General features: G+C 39.9%; 2 protein-coding genes and 1 pseudogene across 2 annotated transcripts in view; 1 reads left to right on the top strand and 2 right to left on the bottom strand.

The window, feature by feature from the left end:
• LOC109084974 (midnolin-like) overlaps window positions 1-17,500 on the bottom strand; it is a 125,987-nt gene that overhangs the window by 3,943 nt on the left and 104,544 nt on the right. Inside the window, exon 4 of the mRNA XM_042713868.1 lies at window positions 204-524. Within this exon, the coding sequence (XP_042569802.1) occupies window positions 204-524 (321 nt within the window). The remainder of the gene's footprint in view (window positions 1-203; window positions 525-17,500) is intronic.
• LOC109106706 overlaps window positions 1-17,500 on the bottom strand; it is a 175,950-nt pseudogene that overhangs the window by 111,682 nt on the left and 46,768 nt on the right.
• The window catches only part of LOC109083281 (transcriptional repressor p66-alpha-like), a 195,295-nt gene that overhangs the window by 157,694 nt on the left and 20,101 nt on the right, over window positions 1-17,500 (top strand). The window lies entirely within an intron of this gene.

Below are 17,500 nucleotides of genomic sequence, written 5' to 3'. Positions count from 1 at the left end.
CTGGTCAGTCACTGCAGCAGAACAATCAGACAACTCTCCAGTGTTAGTCTAGGATCACTGAGATACTATTATAGTAGCCTGTTAATATTCTAAATTAGTTTTTTATTTTTTAATTTCTATATATCTTTTTTGTTTATTTAGTTTTAGCTATTTTTGCATTAAGGTTTAATAAAACTTGAATCAGTTCTATGGACGTGTCTCACCTGAGCGCAGGGTGGAGCATGGGCGGGGCTTTGAGGAGGGTGGGTGTGGCTACCAGGATGTGAGTGAAGAGCAGGGGCGTGGCTTTGCGTACTGTGGGCGTGGTGAACATGAGATGAGGGCGGGGCATTGTGGCTCTTAGTGACATCCAGCTCCTGCTGCTGAGAGTCACTGCTGAGGGCCCCTGCAGGCGTCTGGTTGGGGCCCGCAGGTCCCCTGGAGACGGACGGCTGAGCCGCCAACTGGAGCTGCACAAACATCATGTGATCGCCCACACGCAGGGCAAGGGTCAGCGGAGACCGTCCCGACAGGAAGTCACTGACCTGGACACAAAACGAGATGATTGACAGACGTTAATGTGACTCGCATCTTTCATTTAGTAGCACTATCACCATCAAAAATGACTCTTTCTTGCTATTTTTTTTCTTGTTTTCTAAAAAAAATATCTACACATTCTTAAATCAAGATACATTTACTGGAGATGACCTCAGACGAGAAGTCTCGTTTTCTGAGAAATTGAATAAAATGAGTGAGTTTATGCTTAAAACAATAACAAGTATCTGCCTACGGGGTTAGAAAAATAAAATGAATTCAAAGATAAAACAAGATTATTTTTCTGACCCCACTGACAGATATTTCTGTGTGTTTTAAGCAAATACTTAATCTTGATAATTCTTTTTTTTTCAGAAAAATTCTTAATATCTTCAGTCATTCTGCATCTGCAGTAAATGTGTCTTGATTCAAGGATGTTTAGATATTTGTGCTGGAAAACAAGACTGAGGAAGGACATAATTTATTTGCAGTGTAGTGTAAAATGCAGTGAAAGCGTGAACTCTAAATGTGCTCGCTCAGTATCTCACAGTGCATGCGTGAAATCTCTGGTGCGTTTTGGTGTTGTTTTTGCGATATACTCTTAAAATCAAATTGCATATTGTTTAAACAACACGTACGATATTATCATAAATGATCATAAATGATATATATATATATATATATATCACACCCCCCTAATCACAACTGAAACTGTGAATGCACACGATTAAAATAAAAAGTTACAATAGTGTAAAGCACTGATGAAATACTGTAAGAAGAATTCGGCTGATGATACAATGTTGCCATCAACCAGGTGAGACTCAGGGCCCACGGCGGATCTAAAGTATCCAGAAACACATCTGTTACCCATTCTGATTGGGAAAGTGCCCAAGCAACATCATCCCAAGAGTGACTGATCATATCAGTAGAGCGTGACAAACCAGATAAACCCACATCCCCAGAGTCTGATTCAGATAGCAGCAGTGCTGAGGTTTCACAAGCGTCGCCCGAACCACACGAGCAGCAGGGCGAGCGTCTGATGTGGAGCGTCTCCTGTAGATTTAAAGGCCGTGGAGAATCCGCTGGCCGTCACAGGAGTCCGACGCTCTCTCTGAGATCTGTGAGTAACGCTGAGGTCACACTCCTTCATGAGGGAACATGAATCTGCTCGCACTAATTAACGCCCGTGATGTACAGTGAGTGATCTGAGAGCTGAAGAGCGCTCGGCTCAGATGTAAAGGTCACGTGTTGGTGTGCTGGGCTTCAGTCTCTGATCTCAGTCAGTGGAGTGGGTGAAGACCAGCAGCAGAGCAGTCTGGGAAACATCATTCTCAGAAATGGTGGGCTGGTACCTTTGTAAGACTGATGCGTGACGACAGACAGCAGACCTGTGCTGATGGACGGCAGAGAACGTGACAACACTTCACAGTACAGCTTCATTTGTTCTCATTAGTTAACATGAACTAACTACACTTCCACAGCATGTATTAAACTCGATAACTCTTAATCTCAACATTTACTACTTTTAATATCTGTTAATATGAGTTAAAACATTGTGAACATGAACCAGGGTTATTCTAGTTAAAGAAAACCATTAATTTTATATATATATATACACACATTATATAAAGAGAGAGAGAGAGAAAGGCTGCTCACTTAATATACACTACCGGTCAAAAGTTTGGGATCAGTAAGACTTGTAATGTTTTTTAAAGAAGTCTCTTCTGCTCATCAGCGCTGCATTTTTTGATCAAAAATACAAAAACATAAATAAATAAAATACTAAAAAAAACCTGCAATCTTGCGAAATGTTATTATAATATAAAATAATGGTTTCTATTTTAATATCTGTTAAACTGTAATGTATTTCTGTGATGTGCAGCTGTATTTTCAGCATCATTACTCCAGTCTTCAGTGTCACATGATCTTCAGAAATCATTCTAATATGATGATTTATTATTAGAATCATCAACAGTTGTGCTGCCAAATATTTGTTTGGAAACTGTGATACAGTACAGCATTTATTCAAAATATAAATATTTTCTAACAATATAAATATTTGCCATCACTTCTTTTCAATTGAACACATCCTTGCTGAATAAAAGTTTTAATTTCTTTCAAAATACAGTTTCAGCACTGATAATAAATCATCATATTAGAATGATTTCTGAAGATCATGTGACACTGAAGACTGGAGTAATGATGCTGAAAATACAGCTGCACATCACAGAAATAAATTAGATTTTAATATATATTAAAATAGAAAAACATTAACATAAAAAAAAAAAATAACAAAAAAAAATACATCCTTTACTGTATCATCAAACAAATAAATCCATCATTAACAAAAAAAACACACTCAAAAAAAAACAAAAAAAGTTGTTCTGATCCCAAACATTTTATTTACATAATGTATATATATATATAAACATTTCTAATTTTCATTTTCATTAATTTGACTTAATAAAATAATTAAAACTGAAGTAAAAATGGACATTCAAAAAGCAAAAATGCAACAAAATTACTAAAATTAACTAAAATTTAAATAAAAACTGATAATCCTAAATATAAAAATGAATTCAGAATAACAAAAACTAATAGTAAACACTGACATAAACACAAGCGTTTTAAATCACATTAACAAAGGTTAATGAATGCTGTAAAATATGCTGACTGGTGGTTAGTGCATTAATTAATGTTAACAAACGAGATGTTACTGTTGTTGACTGTCACCACTTTATAAGTTAAAATCTTGCAGTAGAACCCACTGAGAAGTCTTCAGACCTGAGGAGGTGTTCATGACCTGAATCCAGCGCGTTACATCATGACTGCGCACTGAACAACGGTGTGGAAATCAGCGCAGTAGGAGGAAACACCAGCCTCCGATTACAAGAAGCTGTGAGTGTGGCAATCAACGCAGTACGTCATCACATCTCACACAGTCCCAGCCCGAGGAGTCCGGTTCAGAGCGGTTTACTGTACAGCAGACCGGCTGGGGCAGCAGATGAGCGACTAGACACGAAACTAAACACAGTCCTGACTCACAGCAACACCTGCGCTGCAGCAGAGAACGGGCGAGAGACTCGAGGAGAGTCAGAGCGAGAAACACAGACATTTAAAGAGTTCTTTAACACTACCTGAATAACTGCTCCCGACAAAATAAACAACTATAACAAAAAAAAAAAAAATCATAAAAAAACTTTATGAAATTTATAAAAAAAAAAAAAAAAAAAAAAAACTTAATTTTGATACATTTTTACAGAAATCAAAACTCGATATTTTAGGTAATTTTGCTCTTTAAGTAAAAATATCTTGATTTAAGAATGTTTAGATTTGTTCTGGAAAAATACTGAGTTGGAAAATTACTTTTTGCAAGGTGGAGCTCACTTTTCACGACAAATTAGTAAAGTTAAATGAGCAATTCAATGCCTATTTTTTTCTTCCAGAAAAGTTACCAGCTCTGAATAAGAACATTGGAGTGAAAACACCTGCGGATTAACTCTGGCTTCTTCCTGCTCTTAAAATGCACAAACACTTTTACTTTTCACAGAGAAACACTTTTCATCATGCAATCAATTCCTCATGAATAAAATCTAATTTTTTTTTAACAAAATCTTGTTTCAACTGGAAATGCATTATGGGAGCAAAATGGGTTGCAAATATCGTTTCATGATGACTTCCAAAATAAAGCAGATGCTCTCAGATGGCCCTTTTCTTTCCTCAAACAACCAAAACCCCTCGGTACCAAACTTCAATACCTAATGAAATAATCAAGGAAAAACACTGGCTGTGTTCGACAGAACGATCAGCACCACGTCAAGTCGAACTCTCTAGTTTACATCGACGGCCAGAGATGTAAGGCTGCAGAGATCTGTGCTGAAGTAAGCTGGAAGAGCATCTATTGATCCGCAGGCCTTCAGCGAGATCTGCTCTCTCACCGCACAGCGCTATTAAGAGCAAATGATTCCCAATCACGCAAGACGACACTGGAGCATCTTCACAATAACTGAGTGATAAACACACAGGACCTGGATGAAAACCATGAGGATGGAGCATCTTAACAAGCAGATATTAAAGTCGGCATGAAATGGAAGATGCAAAGAAATTCACTGCTGTGTTGTGATGCATTTCAGGAAGAAACGGCTAAAACAAGAAAAGAAAAAGAATGGAAGGAACTTGGTTTTCTCCATCATTTGCTGTTGGATTGAGAGAAGTCAGCGCTTTTTTTTTTTTTTAAAAAAAAAATTATATATATTTTTTTTTTTTTTTTTTTTTTTTTTTTTAACTTAAGTGAGTTTTTGCTAAAATGAGAAAAAAAAAAATTTCTCAATGAGGTCAGAAATCCTGTTTTGCCTTAAAAGTATTATTTTTTCGGACCATGTTGGCAGATATTTTTTTCCCCCAAGGAAAAACTAAATAAATAAATGTTTAAACAGACAGATACTTTGTCTTTATATCTTGTCATTTTGCTTCTCCAGCACGTGTCTTGTTTTAAAAGTTTCGATTTTTGTGCTGGAAACGAGACAGAAACATGTTTGGCGGTGTTTGAATGAACCGACAGACATCAGGTGAGTCATCTGATTAAAGATTTCAAGGTAAACACAAATATCAAAACAAATGCACGGATGAATCATTCACAGTGAGACCCGTGACATGCATTAAGAACACACATTATGATGTCATGCAGACGGTTTGTTTATGATGATGAGTGTGTGCTGGACTCATTTCAGTTAGTCTGGCTTATTCTCAGTTGATCTGGTTCCAAATAAGTCAGAACAACTGAAATAAACCTGGCTTATTTGGTAAATTTTTTTTAGTGAACAGGTGTGACGTCTGACACTCTTCACGTAAAACCTGCTTCATTCAGAAAACATCCCAGACAGAGAAAAACAAACCTGCACCACTGCTGACAGAAACATACTTCCTGACAGACCCACTCAACACACACACACACCACACACACACACACGACACCACTCTCTCTCTCTCTCTCGCATACCCACACCACACACCCCACACACCACACAACACACACACTCACACACTCTCTCTCCTCTCTCTCTCCATACACACACACACACACCACACACACACACAACCTCCCACACACCACACACACACCACACACACACCCACACACACAACACACTCTCTCTCTCATCTCTCTACACACACACACACACACACACACACACACACGTCACACACACTCACACAACACACACAACAAAGGGCAAACCCACTCTCATACACACACAAACACACACACACACACACAACACACACCACAACTCACTCAACACACACACCACACACACACACACGCACTCACTCTCACACACACACACTGACTCACACACCACATAAAAAGCCAACACACACACACACCCACACCACACCACACACACACACACACAACACACACCCACACACTCTCCACTCTCTCTCTCATCACACACACACACACACACACACACCACTACACCCACACCACACCCTCACTCACTACACACAACACACACAAAAAACCACACACGCACTAATCACACAAACACACACACCACACACACCACACTCACACACCACACACTCTCTCTCTCTCCCACACATACACAACACACACTCCGACTCACCCAACTACACAACAAACACACACCACACTCTCGCGCCTCTACACACACACACAACACACACACACACACACACACTCTCTCTCTATCGCTCTCATACACCACCACACACCACACACACAATCACACAACACACACACAACTGGCCTGCTCTAACACACTTCGCATAGGAGGATTTCCAGCCAAACACTCCCAACACACCAACACTCTCTCTCTCCTCTGCTCTCCAGCCATAACACAACACACCACTCACACACAAGCACACACTCAACCAACCAATCTACTCCATTCTTACACACACACAGCACACACACAGCTGTCATCTTCTAATCTAATCTCTCTCACCACAACAACACACACACACACACACACACACACAGGTTGGGGCTGCTCTAACATCACTCTCAGGAAGGATTTCAGAGAGCAAAAAATACAGTGCCAGCATCACCAACACAAAATCTAACCAGCAGAAAACTGCAAAACCCTGCATTGCTGCACGAAATGTGTGCGGACACTAAAACTCACAGCAACAAAACAAAGAGCTCGGGACACAACATAAACACGGGTGAATCTTCGCCAAAATCACTCCAGCTTCGCATTCATCTCAGCAAATGATGTATAATAAAACACTGACAAATATCCATAAATTAAATATAGAACCGTCTGTGACTTGTAAGCTCTCTCATAGAGAAGAAAAACGAGAGCTGGATGAGCTGGCGAGGAGATTCTGGAGTCGCTTATTAATAAGGGTCTGACATTGAGTCGTTCTAGGAAATCATCTATCAAATTCCTCCTGAGGTGCAACCACACACAACACACCACATCGCACAACACACACACACAGAGAGAGAGAAGAGACTGTAACTGACATCATAAACAGCTCCAGCAAAACTCTGCCAAAATGGGACGCGCACAGAACCCGCTGGATGGGGCGCACATCACACACAAACACACACACACACACACCACACATACGTCCACCATTTGGGTTTCACAGATGTAGGTGCTCCAATTGCAGGGGGCTAAAACTTAAAAATAGAAAATCTTCTGCTCATCTTCCTGTAGTTTCTCGTAGGATTCATGATTTATGAAACATCAAAAGTCACGTTTATATACGAAGAGTCCTTACAGAAGCACACACACACACACAGATTTCAACGGGCTCGTCGCCAAAAGAGCAGCTGTTGACATTTGCTTACATGCAAATCCCTCAAAACACAGAAGAACATTCATAAAAAGCACGGACCCGTTCCTGTCGTTTACCCAGAATCCCCCACCACTTATTCTGAATGAGTGCGTGTGCATTTGTACACGCTGTGGGTAAATGCTTTAACTAGTTATATTCACAGCTGCTGGGGGGAAACGCGCACTCATCAGGAATAGAGATTGTGCGAGTTCTTGTGAATGAGTGTGTGCTGGCAGAAGAGGAAGTGTGCGCACCCGCAGCGAGAGCTTCACCTGAAACGTCTGAGAGACTCTCCAGCGCCTGCAGGACCGACTGCTCCCGAGCGGCACGACTGGGCGTACTTTAAGCACAACATCACAAACTCAACGGAGAGCATTTTGTGAAAGGTCTTTAAATGTAAAGAAGGGGAAGAGATTTGTACCATCAGTCCGGCTTCAATCGTGGGCACCAGCTGGTCAGTCTGCTTCCTCCCGTCAGCCACACCGAAATCCAGCAGCTTCCCCGAAGTTTAAACCTCCCAACTGACGGGAACAGAGACGCTCAGATTTCCCATCATGCATCTCTCCGGCATTCACCAGATGGTTTCAGTTCTAAACAAACGCCGCTGAGATCTGACGCGCCATCATAATAATATTTCTGGAGTGTAACACACTGGAATGAATCTAATAATATTTATTTATAAACTGCACTTTAGCTTACTCATTCCAGCAATTAATATTCAGTAATATCATTATCGAGATATGACTGACACTCATCAGGGTGTGAGGATCTGAACCCAACTGAATAATGACACTGCAGGGGAAATTTTATGTTTTGTTTCATTTTTTTTTTTTTTAAGACCGAAAGTAAAGAGAAAATGCAAGGAATAAACTGAAGGGAACAGTATGATTTTTAATGTGTTTTAAAGAAGAATCTTCTGCTCAACAAGCCTGTATTTATTTGATTAGAAATACAGCAAAAATCAGTAAAATTGTGAAATATTATTAGAAATTAAAACAGCTGTTTTCTATGTGAATGTGTATTAAAGTGTAATGTATTTCTGTGATGTGCAGCTGTATTTTCAGCATCATTACTCCAGTCTTCAGTGTCACATGATCTTCAGAAATCATTCTAATATGATGATTTGCTGCTCAAGAAACATTTCTGATTATTATTATTTTGAATGCACAGCGAAGTAGAATTTTTAAAGGTTTCTTTGATGACTAGTAAGTTCAGAACAACAGTATTTATCTGAAATAGAAATGTTTTGACTGTTAATGTAACGTTACGTCGATAAACTGTATTTCATCAATCTCGATGTGCATTGCTTTTCAATTCATTTTACAAAAATAAAACAGTTTTAGGCTAAATTATCCCTGATCCAAACACAGAATAACTTTAGATCACAATCCTTGAGAATCAAACCGAGTTTAAGTTTAAAACAAAGAGACCAAAGAGCTGCAAATAGAGCGTCGCAAAAATCACTTAACTCAAAAGAAAACAAGTTTTTATCCTCAGGACAGATGCCTCGCGCTGGTTACTTCAAAAACTCACTCTGCTGTGTTTCTGAGGAAATCTAAAAACCTCATTCTGCACTCAACATACACTTTATCGGCGATTTACAGATTTTTTTTTGTTTTAGATATTTGCTTTGAAAACCAAACACTGCATACGTGCTATTGGTGTTTATTTATTTACTTACGTTTTTTTATTTTGCCAGGCAGAATTTAAGGATTTCTGATCTGATTTAAAAAACCTTTTAAAGGAACTTCGGCCCCTTTGGGTGTAAAGGCGAGTTAAGAAGCTGCGAAACACCTGCGCATTCCTTCATCAACAAATGATGTCGGATCCAGATCATTCAGAGAACGGATCTGCACGCGACCTGATCCCGTTAGGACCCGAGAAGCGAGGAGTGGGTCTCGCGGACACCGGCGATCGGACTCACGTGTCTAGGTTGTGCAGCAGCAGACAGTCCTCTCTCCTCGGCCACCCGCAGCTTCTCGGACAGCCGCCTCTTCAGCCCGTGCACGGTCTCGTCCAGCGGGAAAACGGACACGCTCGAAGCGGGTTCCTGTCGTCGGAGCTGATCGATACGTTCATGGACGCGTCCTCCGTTCAGGAGCTCCGGACACCGGGACCCGATCCGTGACTGCTGCAAGCTCCGCTCCATCCGATAATCCCGTGACCTCTGAACCGAGCGGGGTGACGGTATGCTCTCGTGTAGCGAGCGTGTAATCCTTCCGCGACCGGAGAAATATTCCGTTCGGTCCTCTGAGATAAATCCAACAGACAATAAAACGGCCGCCGATCGCACAGACACACGCCGAGATATCAATATCAGAAGACCATTAGCGATCCGAACGTACACTCTATATATAACGAAGGTTACTTTATTTATTTTAAATGTCCGTTTTTTCTTATTTTTAGGCTCGACTCTTTAAGCCGACCGCTTCGCTCTTCTGTGCAGCGCTAACTGCTGCGTCTGCATTTTGTTGCGAGGTCCCAGCGGTGAGAGATCCCCCCGCCCACCACCGCAAACAACCAATGGCGTCAGAGCGGATACACTTGCCATCGTCGTGTCAGCCAATCAGCTGTCCGCCCCTAACACCTACACGCACATAGGCACCGCCAAGCCGCCCTGCCCTCTGCGATAATAGTTGACATGACCAATCAGAGAAGCGCAGCGAGAACAGCCACGCCCCTTCCGCTGTGATTCATTCATAACAACTGAGAGCAGAGCTTTTCATTAAATCATTTTTTATTTTTGGGGGGATTTTAAATCTATCTTCCCTGAAATGACAACATAATAAAATTATTAAGCATTTTTAGGAAACCTTCACTTGCACAAAGCCAAGGCTATTTATTTATTGATTGCGTTGGTTTTTGTGCAAGTGAAATTTTAGAAAAATATATTTATTTATTCATTTATTTAATTGGCTTATGTGCAAGTGAAATTTTAGAAAGAAAAAAGTAATTTATTTAATTGGCTTTTGTGCAAAAAAAATTGAAATAGAAATTAAGGTGATAAAATAGAATATAACACAATAATAAAGAAATACAGATAATAACATTTAAATATAATGCAACACAGTAACAAAACATGAAAGTTATATATTTTCATATATAGTATATATATATATATATATATATATTAATATATATATACACACACACACATAGACATTAAAATGTTAATGTAATACAGCACAGTAATAAATTTTTTATATATATATATATACATATATATATATATACACCTCATTAATTTTAACGACTTTAAGTATTTAAACAAATGTTTATAAATGGGGAGATGATGTCTCTTAGCTCAGGAAGAGTCCTTTGTTATATTTATACTGTTCATTGTTATACTGGGTGATGATTGTGATTGTTCGGCTCAGTCGTTCGTCACGCTCTGAGTCTTGATCAGGGTGTTTTCATATCTGAGCTCTGATGAATCAGGCCGGCTCATCTTCATCTTCATCATCACAGGTGTGTCTGAGTGACTCAACACACTTCCTGCTTTTCCAAGCGCCGCAGCGTTCAGGAATTGCTGAAGGTTTGCTGAAGTTATCAATCACATGCCCCACATCATCTCGGCTTCATATCTGAGTGAGTTGTGATGATGATGTGGGAGGAGCTTGTGCTCCGGAGGATGTCGAGCAATTCCCAGGACTGTCCCTTGAAAACGGAACATTCCGATACCATGATGCGTGTTGTTTTATGATGTTTTACAGTATGTGTGCAGGGGTTGTCTTATGTCAAAGGTTACAGTGATACGAGCTACTCACGGGTGAGTCACACAGGAGTGTTTGTTACACACACCAGACACGATACGGATCCCAGTTTGTTTCAAACACCTTTCCTCATCAATCACTTAAAAACCCGGCTGACAAAAAATATGTTCAGGCCGTTTTTCAACTTCCCAAATAAGTTATGAAAAGAACATTCTCTGAATGTCAGAATGTAAGGGCTTTTAAAAAACTTCTCTTGTGATGTGAATGTTACTTTTAAAATGTACAGGTGACGTTGCAAAAAAAAGTAACTAAAAAAAACGTTACCTGCTCCATCTAAAACGTTTCAAAAAAATAAACATTTCTATGAACAACATATATAAAATAACCATTTTGTGCTAAAGAACATTAAATAAAGACAAAATGATCGTTTCTACTGGAGGAATGTTTTTGTTCATCAAATCCAATCACTTTCAGTCTTTTGCTTCACAATTTACATTTTATTCAATGTTGAAAACTGCTTCATATTTTGTGGAACCTGTGGCACGCTTTATTTTTCAGGATTCACAGATGAATAGAAAGCTCAGAAGAACAGCATTATTTGAAACAGAAATCTATGACATTTTTGTCATTTTCCAATGCTATTTCGTTTTTTTCTGCTAATAAATTTCACCTTTAATTCAGTGTTACTTGCCATTTATTTGTAATTGTTTGTGATATTTACGAATAGCTTCCAATCTTTCACCTTTTTTCAGTCAAAAACAGGTCTTAACTCAAATGTTTGATGTTGACTTGCACTGCAAGCGTTCAGGGAGCAGCTCAATGAATATGTTTTAACTCTGGCTCGTTTAGTGGAAACAAACTGAACCATTTCAATGCACACTTCACACATAAAAAGTTGAGCTTGACACTCCAATAATCTCTTAACAGGCTGGACAGATATGATTACGTTGTATTGGTGCTTTGTCCTTTTGGAGGCTCGGACAGTCGTTAGTCAAACATTCTCACATCGATGCATGTAGCAGATGCTTTAAATCCAAAAGCAAGGAACAACTCACATATCTGGACTGTGGATCAGATGAGATGGAGAGCCTTGTCCAGACGGTGGAGGAGCTGGTGACGTCCAGACTGTATCCACTTGTATTCCATCGCGGGACTGAAATAGCTCCTTCCTGCCCATGTGCGTCACTGTATTCCAGCCCAAATCGCCCTCTTCATCCTCATCCTCATCATCATCACACTCTGCTCGTGATCATCTTCTCGGAAACAAAAACAGAGCCTCATGAGCTGTCTAGAACAGACTTCATTCTGATAACTACGCACTATGGAGCAGTGAACAGACTTTGAAGTGAAGCTGCGGCGTGTTGTGTCTGCTGGGTTTTGTTTCTCAGTGCTGAAGTGGATAATCTTGGGACGGTCATACGATCATCAGAAACACTACAACTATTCACAGGACAACAGGAACAATAAATCATCAGGCATTCCATGCGCCTGGACATTTATAGGAACATTCCTGCTTATGTTTATGCTTAAACAAAATTGATCTGGCCACAAATAATGTAGATCCTGTCACATAGCTTTCTAACGAGGAGAGAGAGAAAAAAAAAGTTTCAGGTTTTTTTTTATATTACTTCGCAACTGTCCTTTTTAATCACAATGTTTTCTTGTCATTTCTTTAAAAATTAATTGTTAAAATTTACTAGCAATTTCTGATTGTTTTGTTCCAGTGTACACACTAACCAAATTAAAAGCAAGAATGAATTCCCACTAGTTTATTATTAATGCATTTAATGATTTGAAAGAAGTCTGCTTCTACCTCAGCAAGACTGCCATTTGCATTTATTTTGATGCAAAAAATACAGTAAAATTGTGAAATATTATCTAAATGTAAAAACAGCTGTTTTTCTGGTGGAATATCTGTTAAAGTGTTAATTCTTTTCTGTGATGTGCAGCTGTATTTTCAGCATCATTAACTCATCTTGCAGCGCTCAGTGTTCACATTGTGCTGCTCAATATTTTTGTGGGAAAACTGTGATACATTTTATTTTTTCAGGGATCACAGATGAATAGAAAAGTTCAAAAGAACAGCATTTATTGAAATAAAAAAAACAAAAAATGTTTTGTAACATTATTGTCTTTACTGTCATACAGTTTATTGCATCCTCGACTACATAAACGTGTGCATTTGTTTGTGTTTCCCACCATCTGGGGTTCAGAGGTCAGTTCTGCAGCATCTGTGTTTCTGGCAGCTCAAACCTCAAAACCCGTTTCACATCCTCGCACCGCAGAGGCCTGATAAACTTTCCCTTCCGTTTGGCTCTGTGTGGTTTCTTGTGACCGGGGACCCGAGAGGACTGCTGTTCTGAAGCTCCTGCCAGAATGTTGTGTGTCAGAGAATACAGATGTAAAAACAGGCCAGGCATCGCTGTGGATGTGATGAGATCAGTGCAGGAAGGCCGCTGCGGCCCACGGTTACGAAGGCTTCCAGTAATGAGCGCGCAGTCTGATCTGCTTACAGAGGTCACACATTCAGTCAGGATCTCTGTGGCGGACATTGATGATGATGAGAGCTGATCTTCTCTGGTGTTCTCGGACAGTGGTTCAAAAGGAAATCTGATCAGATTTCGACCATCGGATTGGAGCAAATCTTGAAAATGGGGTTGTTCTAAAAGACAAAAAGGAGGCAGAGAGGGTGGATTTCAGGAGCACAAAAATGTCATAAGACTTTTAAACCGGGTCAGTCCTGTTTTTGGGTGAGCGAAATCTGAAAAAAAAGTGTTGTATCTGGATCACTGTGAATTCAATCCAGTTTGGGTTACCTGATCCTGGAGAGCAAAAACAGGTTGATTTACCAAATCCAGATCACTCTGATCCAGAGGAAGTTTATGAACAACCGCACACTGATGAGCATCACGTCAGAAATGAAGGGGGAACACGCGACACGTGTGTGTCCGTCATAAGAACTGCCAGCACTAACGCCTCCAGCGTTTTTCCCTGTCACAAGAAACATTTTTTCATTTTTTGCAAAATATTTTTTTCCAGAAAATGCTTTGTACATTTATTTTAATGTGTAACTTGTCATTTCTTAGTTATTATGAAATTTTCGAGCAAGAGTAAAAATGAATCAGTTTATGAATCCGTCACCAAATGTCTGACTCTTTAGAGCATGAGATTTCTATTCAACAACAACATTAAATAGAAATTCATGAGTTTAAAAATCCTAAATGGAACTTACAAGTCCCAGCGAATGAATGGTAAAGAAGAATCTCTTGCTGTCAGAGGGAAGCCAGCAAACTTGATCTGATTCAGAGAAATCTTCAGGGAGAAAAACACTGAATATTATCACAGAAAACAGCGCAGAGTCTGCAGAGCAGACTTATACTAAATTAATGATAAACACCACGCATCCTCTAGACCCCACATGAAATAGATAATAAGAGGAAGACCATAAAACGGATGTATGTAAGCTAGTTTATGAAGATTCATCTGTCCAGCAAAAGTTTTGTTATAGCCAAAACCCCTCTGACCTATATTTGACATATATTTAGAGTTGCCACTGAGATTTTAAGTTAATATTTCACGTTCTCTAACATCAGGTAATGGTCACGTCATGCAGCTTAACAAATCATTTATATTTTATCATATTTTAAAATAATTTATTTTAATTTAATGTTTCTATAATAGACTTTATATGCAGTTTATATATAAATATTTAAATGTTTCTATATATTATTTTTGACTTTTATTATTTTAAAAATCTATATTTTAATTTTACGAATTGATTTTATAATGGATAACTAACTGTGTAACTAAATGAATCCCGTTTTTTGTATTGCTTTATTTTTGATAGCTTTTTATTGTTCAATATTAAAATGTGTTTATAGGTGGTTCATTTTTAAATTAGTACTTTATTCTGCATTGATTTTATTTTTAAATAATGTGTTGCCATGTGACATTTTATGACATTAAAATGCTGAGCTTCCTCCATCATGACCTGCCCGTCTGGGGAAACGCCTTGGACTGGAGTAGGTAGGAGCTTCTCTTTTAAGTCTGCAAGTTGCATTCTTCATATGCGAGTATTTGTCATCTGCATAAATATTGCCATTTTCGTAACATACATACATAAATAAAATAAATAAGAGCTGTGTGCGTGTCACGATGTTGAATATAAATAGTGCAACATGGTGCTAATTTCAGTGACACAATCTGGGTTCCACACACACACGATCAATATTGTGAGTGTGATGAATCTGCGCACCGGCACAAGTCTGCCACATCTGTGCGTCACCGGTACCGACCTGCCATTTGGTTGTGACGCCACTTCTCTAAATCGCTCTGCGAAAAAGCTGGGTGTGTGTGGTGTGTGGGTGGTGAGTGTGTGTGTGTGGTGTGTGCGGGTTATTGAGGAGTGTGTGCCTTGTTGTGTGGTGTGTGGTGTGTTTGTTGCTGGTAAGCTGTGTGAGCACTGTCCTGCTCATCTTCATCAGCTATACCGTCATGCAGCAGTGTGGTCAGACATGTTCTGGTTTGCTTGGTTTTGTGAATCAGTGATTTCTGGCAGTGACGCACACACCCTCACCCTTCCTCCTGCTCCCTCTTCCTCTTCCTCTGCATCCTCTTCCTCATCTTCCTCTTTCCTCCTGCCTCTATTCCCTCCTCTTCCTCTTGCTCCTTTCCTCTCCTCCTGCTCTCTTCCTCTTCCTCTTGCCTCTTTCCTCTTCCTCTGTTCCTCTTCCTCGTTTCCCTTTTTTCTTGCTCCTCTTCCTCTTCCTCCTAGCTTCCATTTCCTTTGATCCTCTTCATACTGCTGTCCTCCTCCTGCTCTGCTCTCTACGCACATGAGGAGAATCCCAGCGCTCGCGTCACCCGCCCGCCAGTGGGCGTGGCGTCAATCGCTTCATTCATAAACCCGCTGCCATCCGGAATGAACGGTAACGCGTCTGTACTGGACTGCGTCGGTGCGCTATCGCGAAGAGGGGTTGTGGGCGAGCGGCGTCTTCGGTCGGCGCGCCACGGGGCGGAGGGTAGCAGAATGACACAAAGAGGGGAGGGACGGGCGCCCCCGCGGGCACCCGCGGGTGTTTTCGACCGTCCGCCCTGTCTGCCCGGCGCTTTAATCGCAGTTGGTTGGAACTGCGGCGAGTGTGAACGGCGCGGCGGCGTGTTCCGCGTAGCCGTCTAGGCGTTACATCAATAAACAAACAGGACGAACGCGGATCGTTGGGCTGCTGCGTGGATCGGCGCGATGATGGAAAATCTATGCCGCGTCGCGTCCGCGGTCGCGTCGAGTGTATGATTTGTCAAGGCTCTCGATTACAAACATGAATAATGACGTCATTCAGCAGCGCGTCCGCGGTCAAGTGCGCAACAAAAGACGGTTATGTGAGTTTTTATGATTTATGTAACGCGCGACATACATTCACATATAAGAGCATCCTCGCTCGCTTCTCTCTCGCTCTCTCTCCTCATCTCCTCAAGTCTCCTTATAGACACTTATGCTTAAAGACTTTACTATTCTAATGACAATGGATTTCTGAGGTTAATTAAGGTCCAGCCCTATAGAAAAAGTGTGTGTTGTGGTGTGTGTGTTGTTGGTGTGTTGGGTTGTTTGTTACAGTCAAACCCACAAACCTTATTCAGGCACAACCAGATATACATTTACATTATTTTTCTAGTTGGAGCAGGACACTCTAGTTTATTTAAAGGATGGAGTGAGAGCAAAATAACCTGACACATTATACCCCAAAATACCAGTAACAACCATGATACAAATACATAATGGACAGTGAATCTCACAGTTATCTGGTTTGATCAAGATGAATGTGTTGTACTGACACACTTTACCTGATTTCGATGTCATATTTTATTACACATCATTCTAAACTAATAAGACGAATAAAATGATGCTCATGAGTGACCGTTGAAGGTACTGAATAAAATGTTTGTTTTCCACTAGTATGTGTGTGTGGTGTGTGTGTGTGTACTATAATAATAACCTGTACCTGCTGAAAATTTAGCAGTTTTTTGTTACATTCTTGATATATATAGTTAGCCAAAAATACACACATTTGTATGTAACAATAGGGCGTTGCAGAGTTTTTCTTATATTCGTGAACAATGAAATTGATTATATAAATATATCCCAATAATTGTACATGTTGAGAGTTGATAAATGTTTTAAAATATAATACTGTGCAGCAATTATGGTCAGACAATTAGATCTATGCAAATGTTGTTTGTAGGTTACTTTGGAATGTAAGAGTTTACAAATACAAGTTACTCTATTTAAAATGTAAAAAGTAGTGTAACTATTTCAGTTAATTTATTAAATTGATTACATTTGATTACATTCTAAATTATCATTTAAATCATTACAAGGAGCGCTCAACACTCATTACTGGCAGACTGACTCAATCACTTGAATTAAGATTATAATAATTTAATTTTAAAGCACAGCCACC

Source organism: Cyprinus carpio, chromosome A2 (assembly GCF_018340385.1).
Source record: "Cyprinus carpio isolate SPL01 chromosome A2, ASM1834038v1, whole genome shotgun sequence".
NCBI lineage: Eukaryota > Metazoa > Chordata > Actinopteri > Cypriniformes > Cyprinidae > Cyprinus > Cyprinus carpio.
The sequence above is the reverse complement of the archived record's forward strand: the minus strand, read 5'-3'. Positions and strand labels throughout refer to the sequence as shown.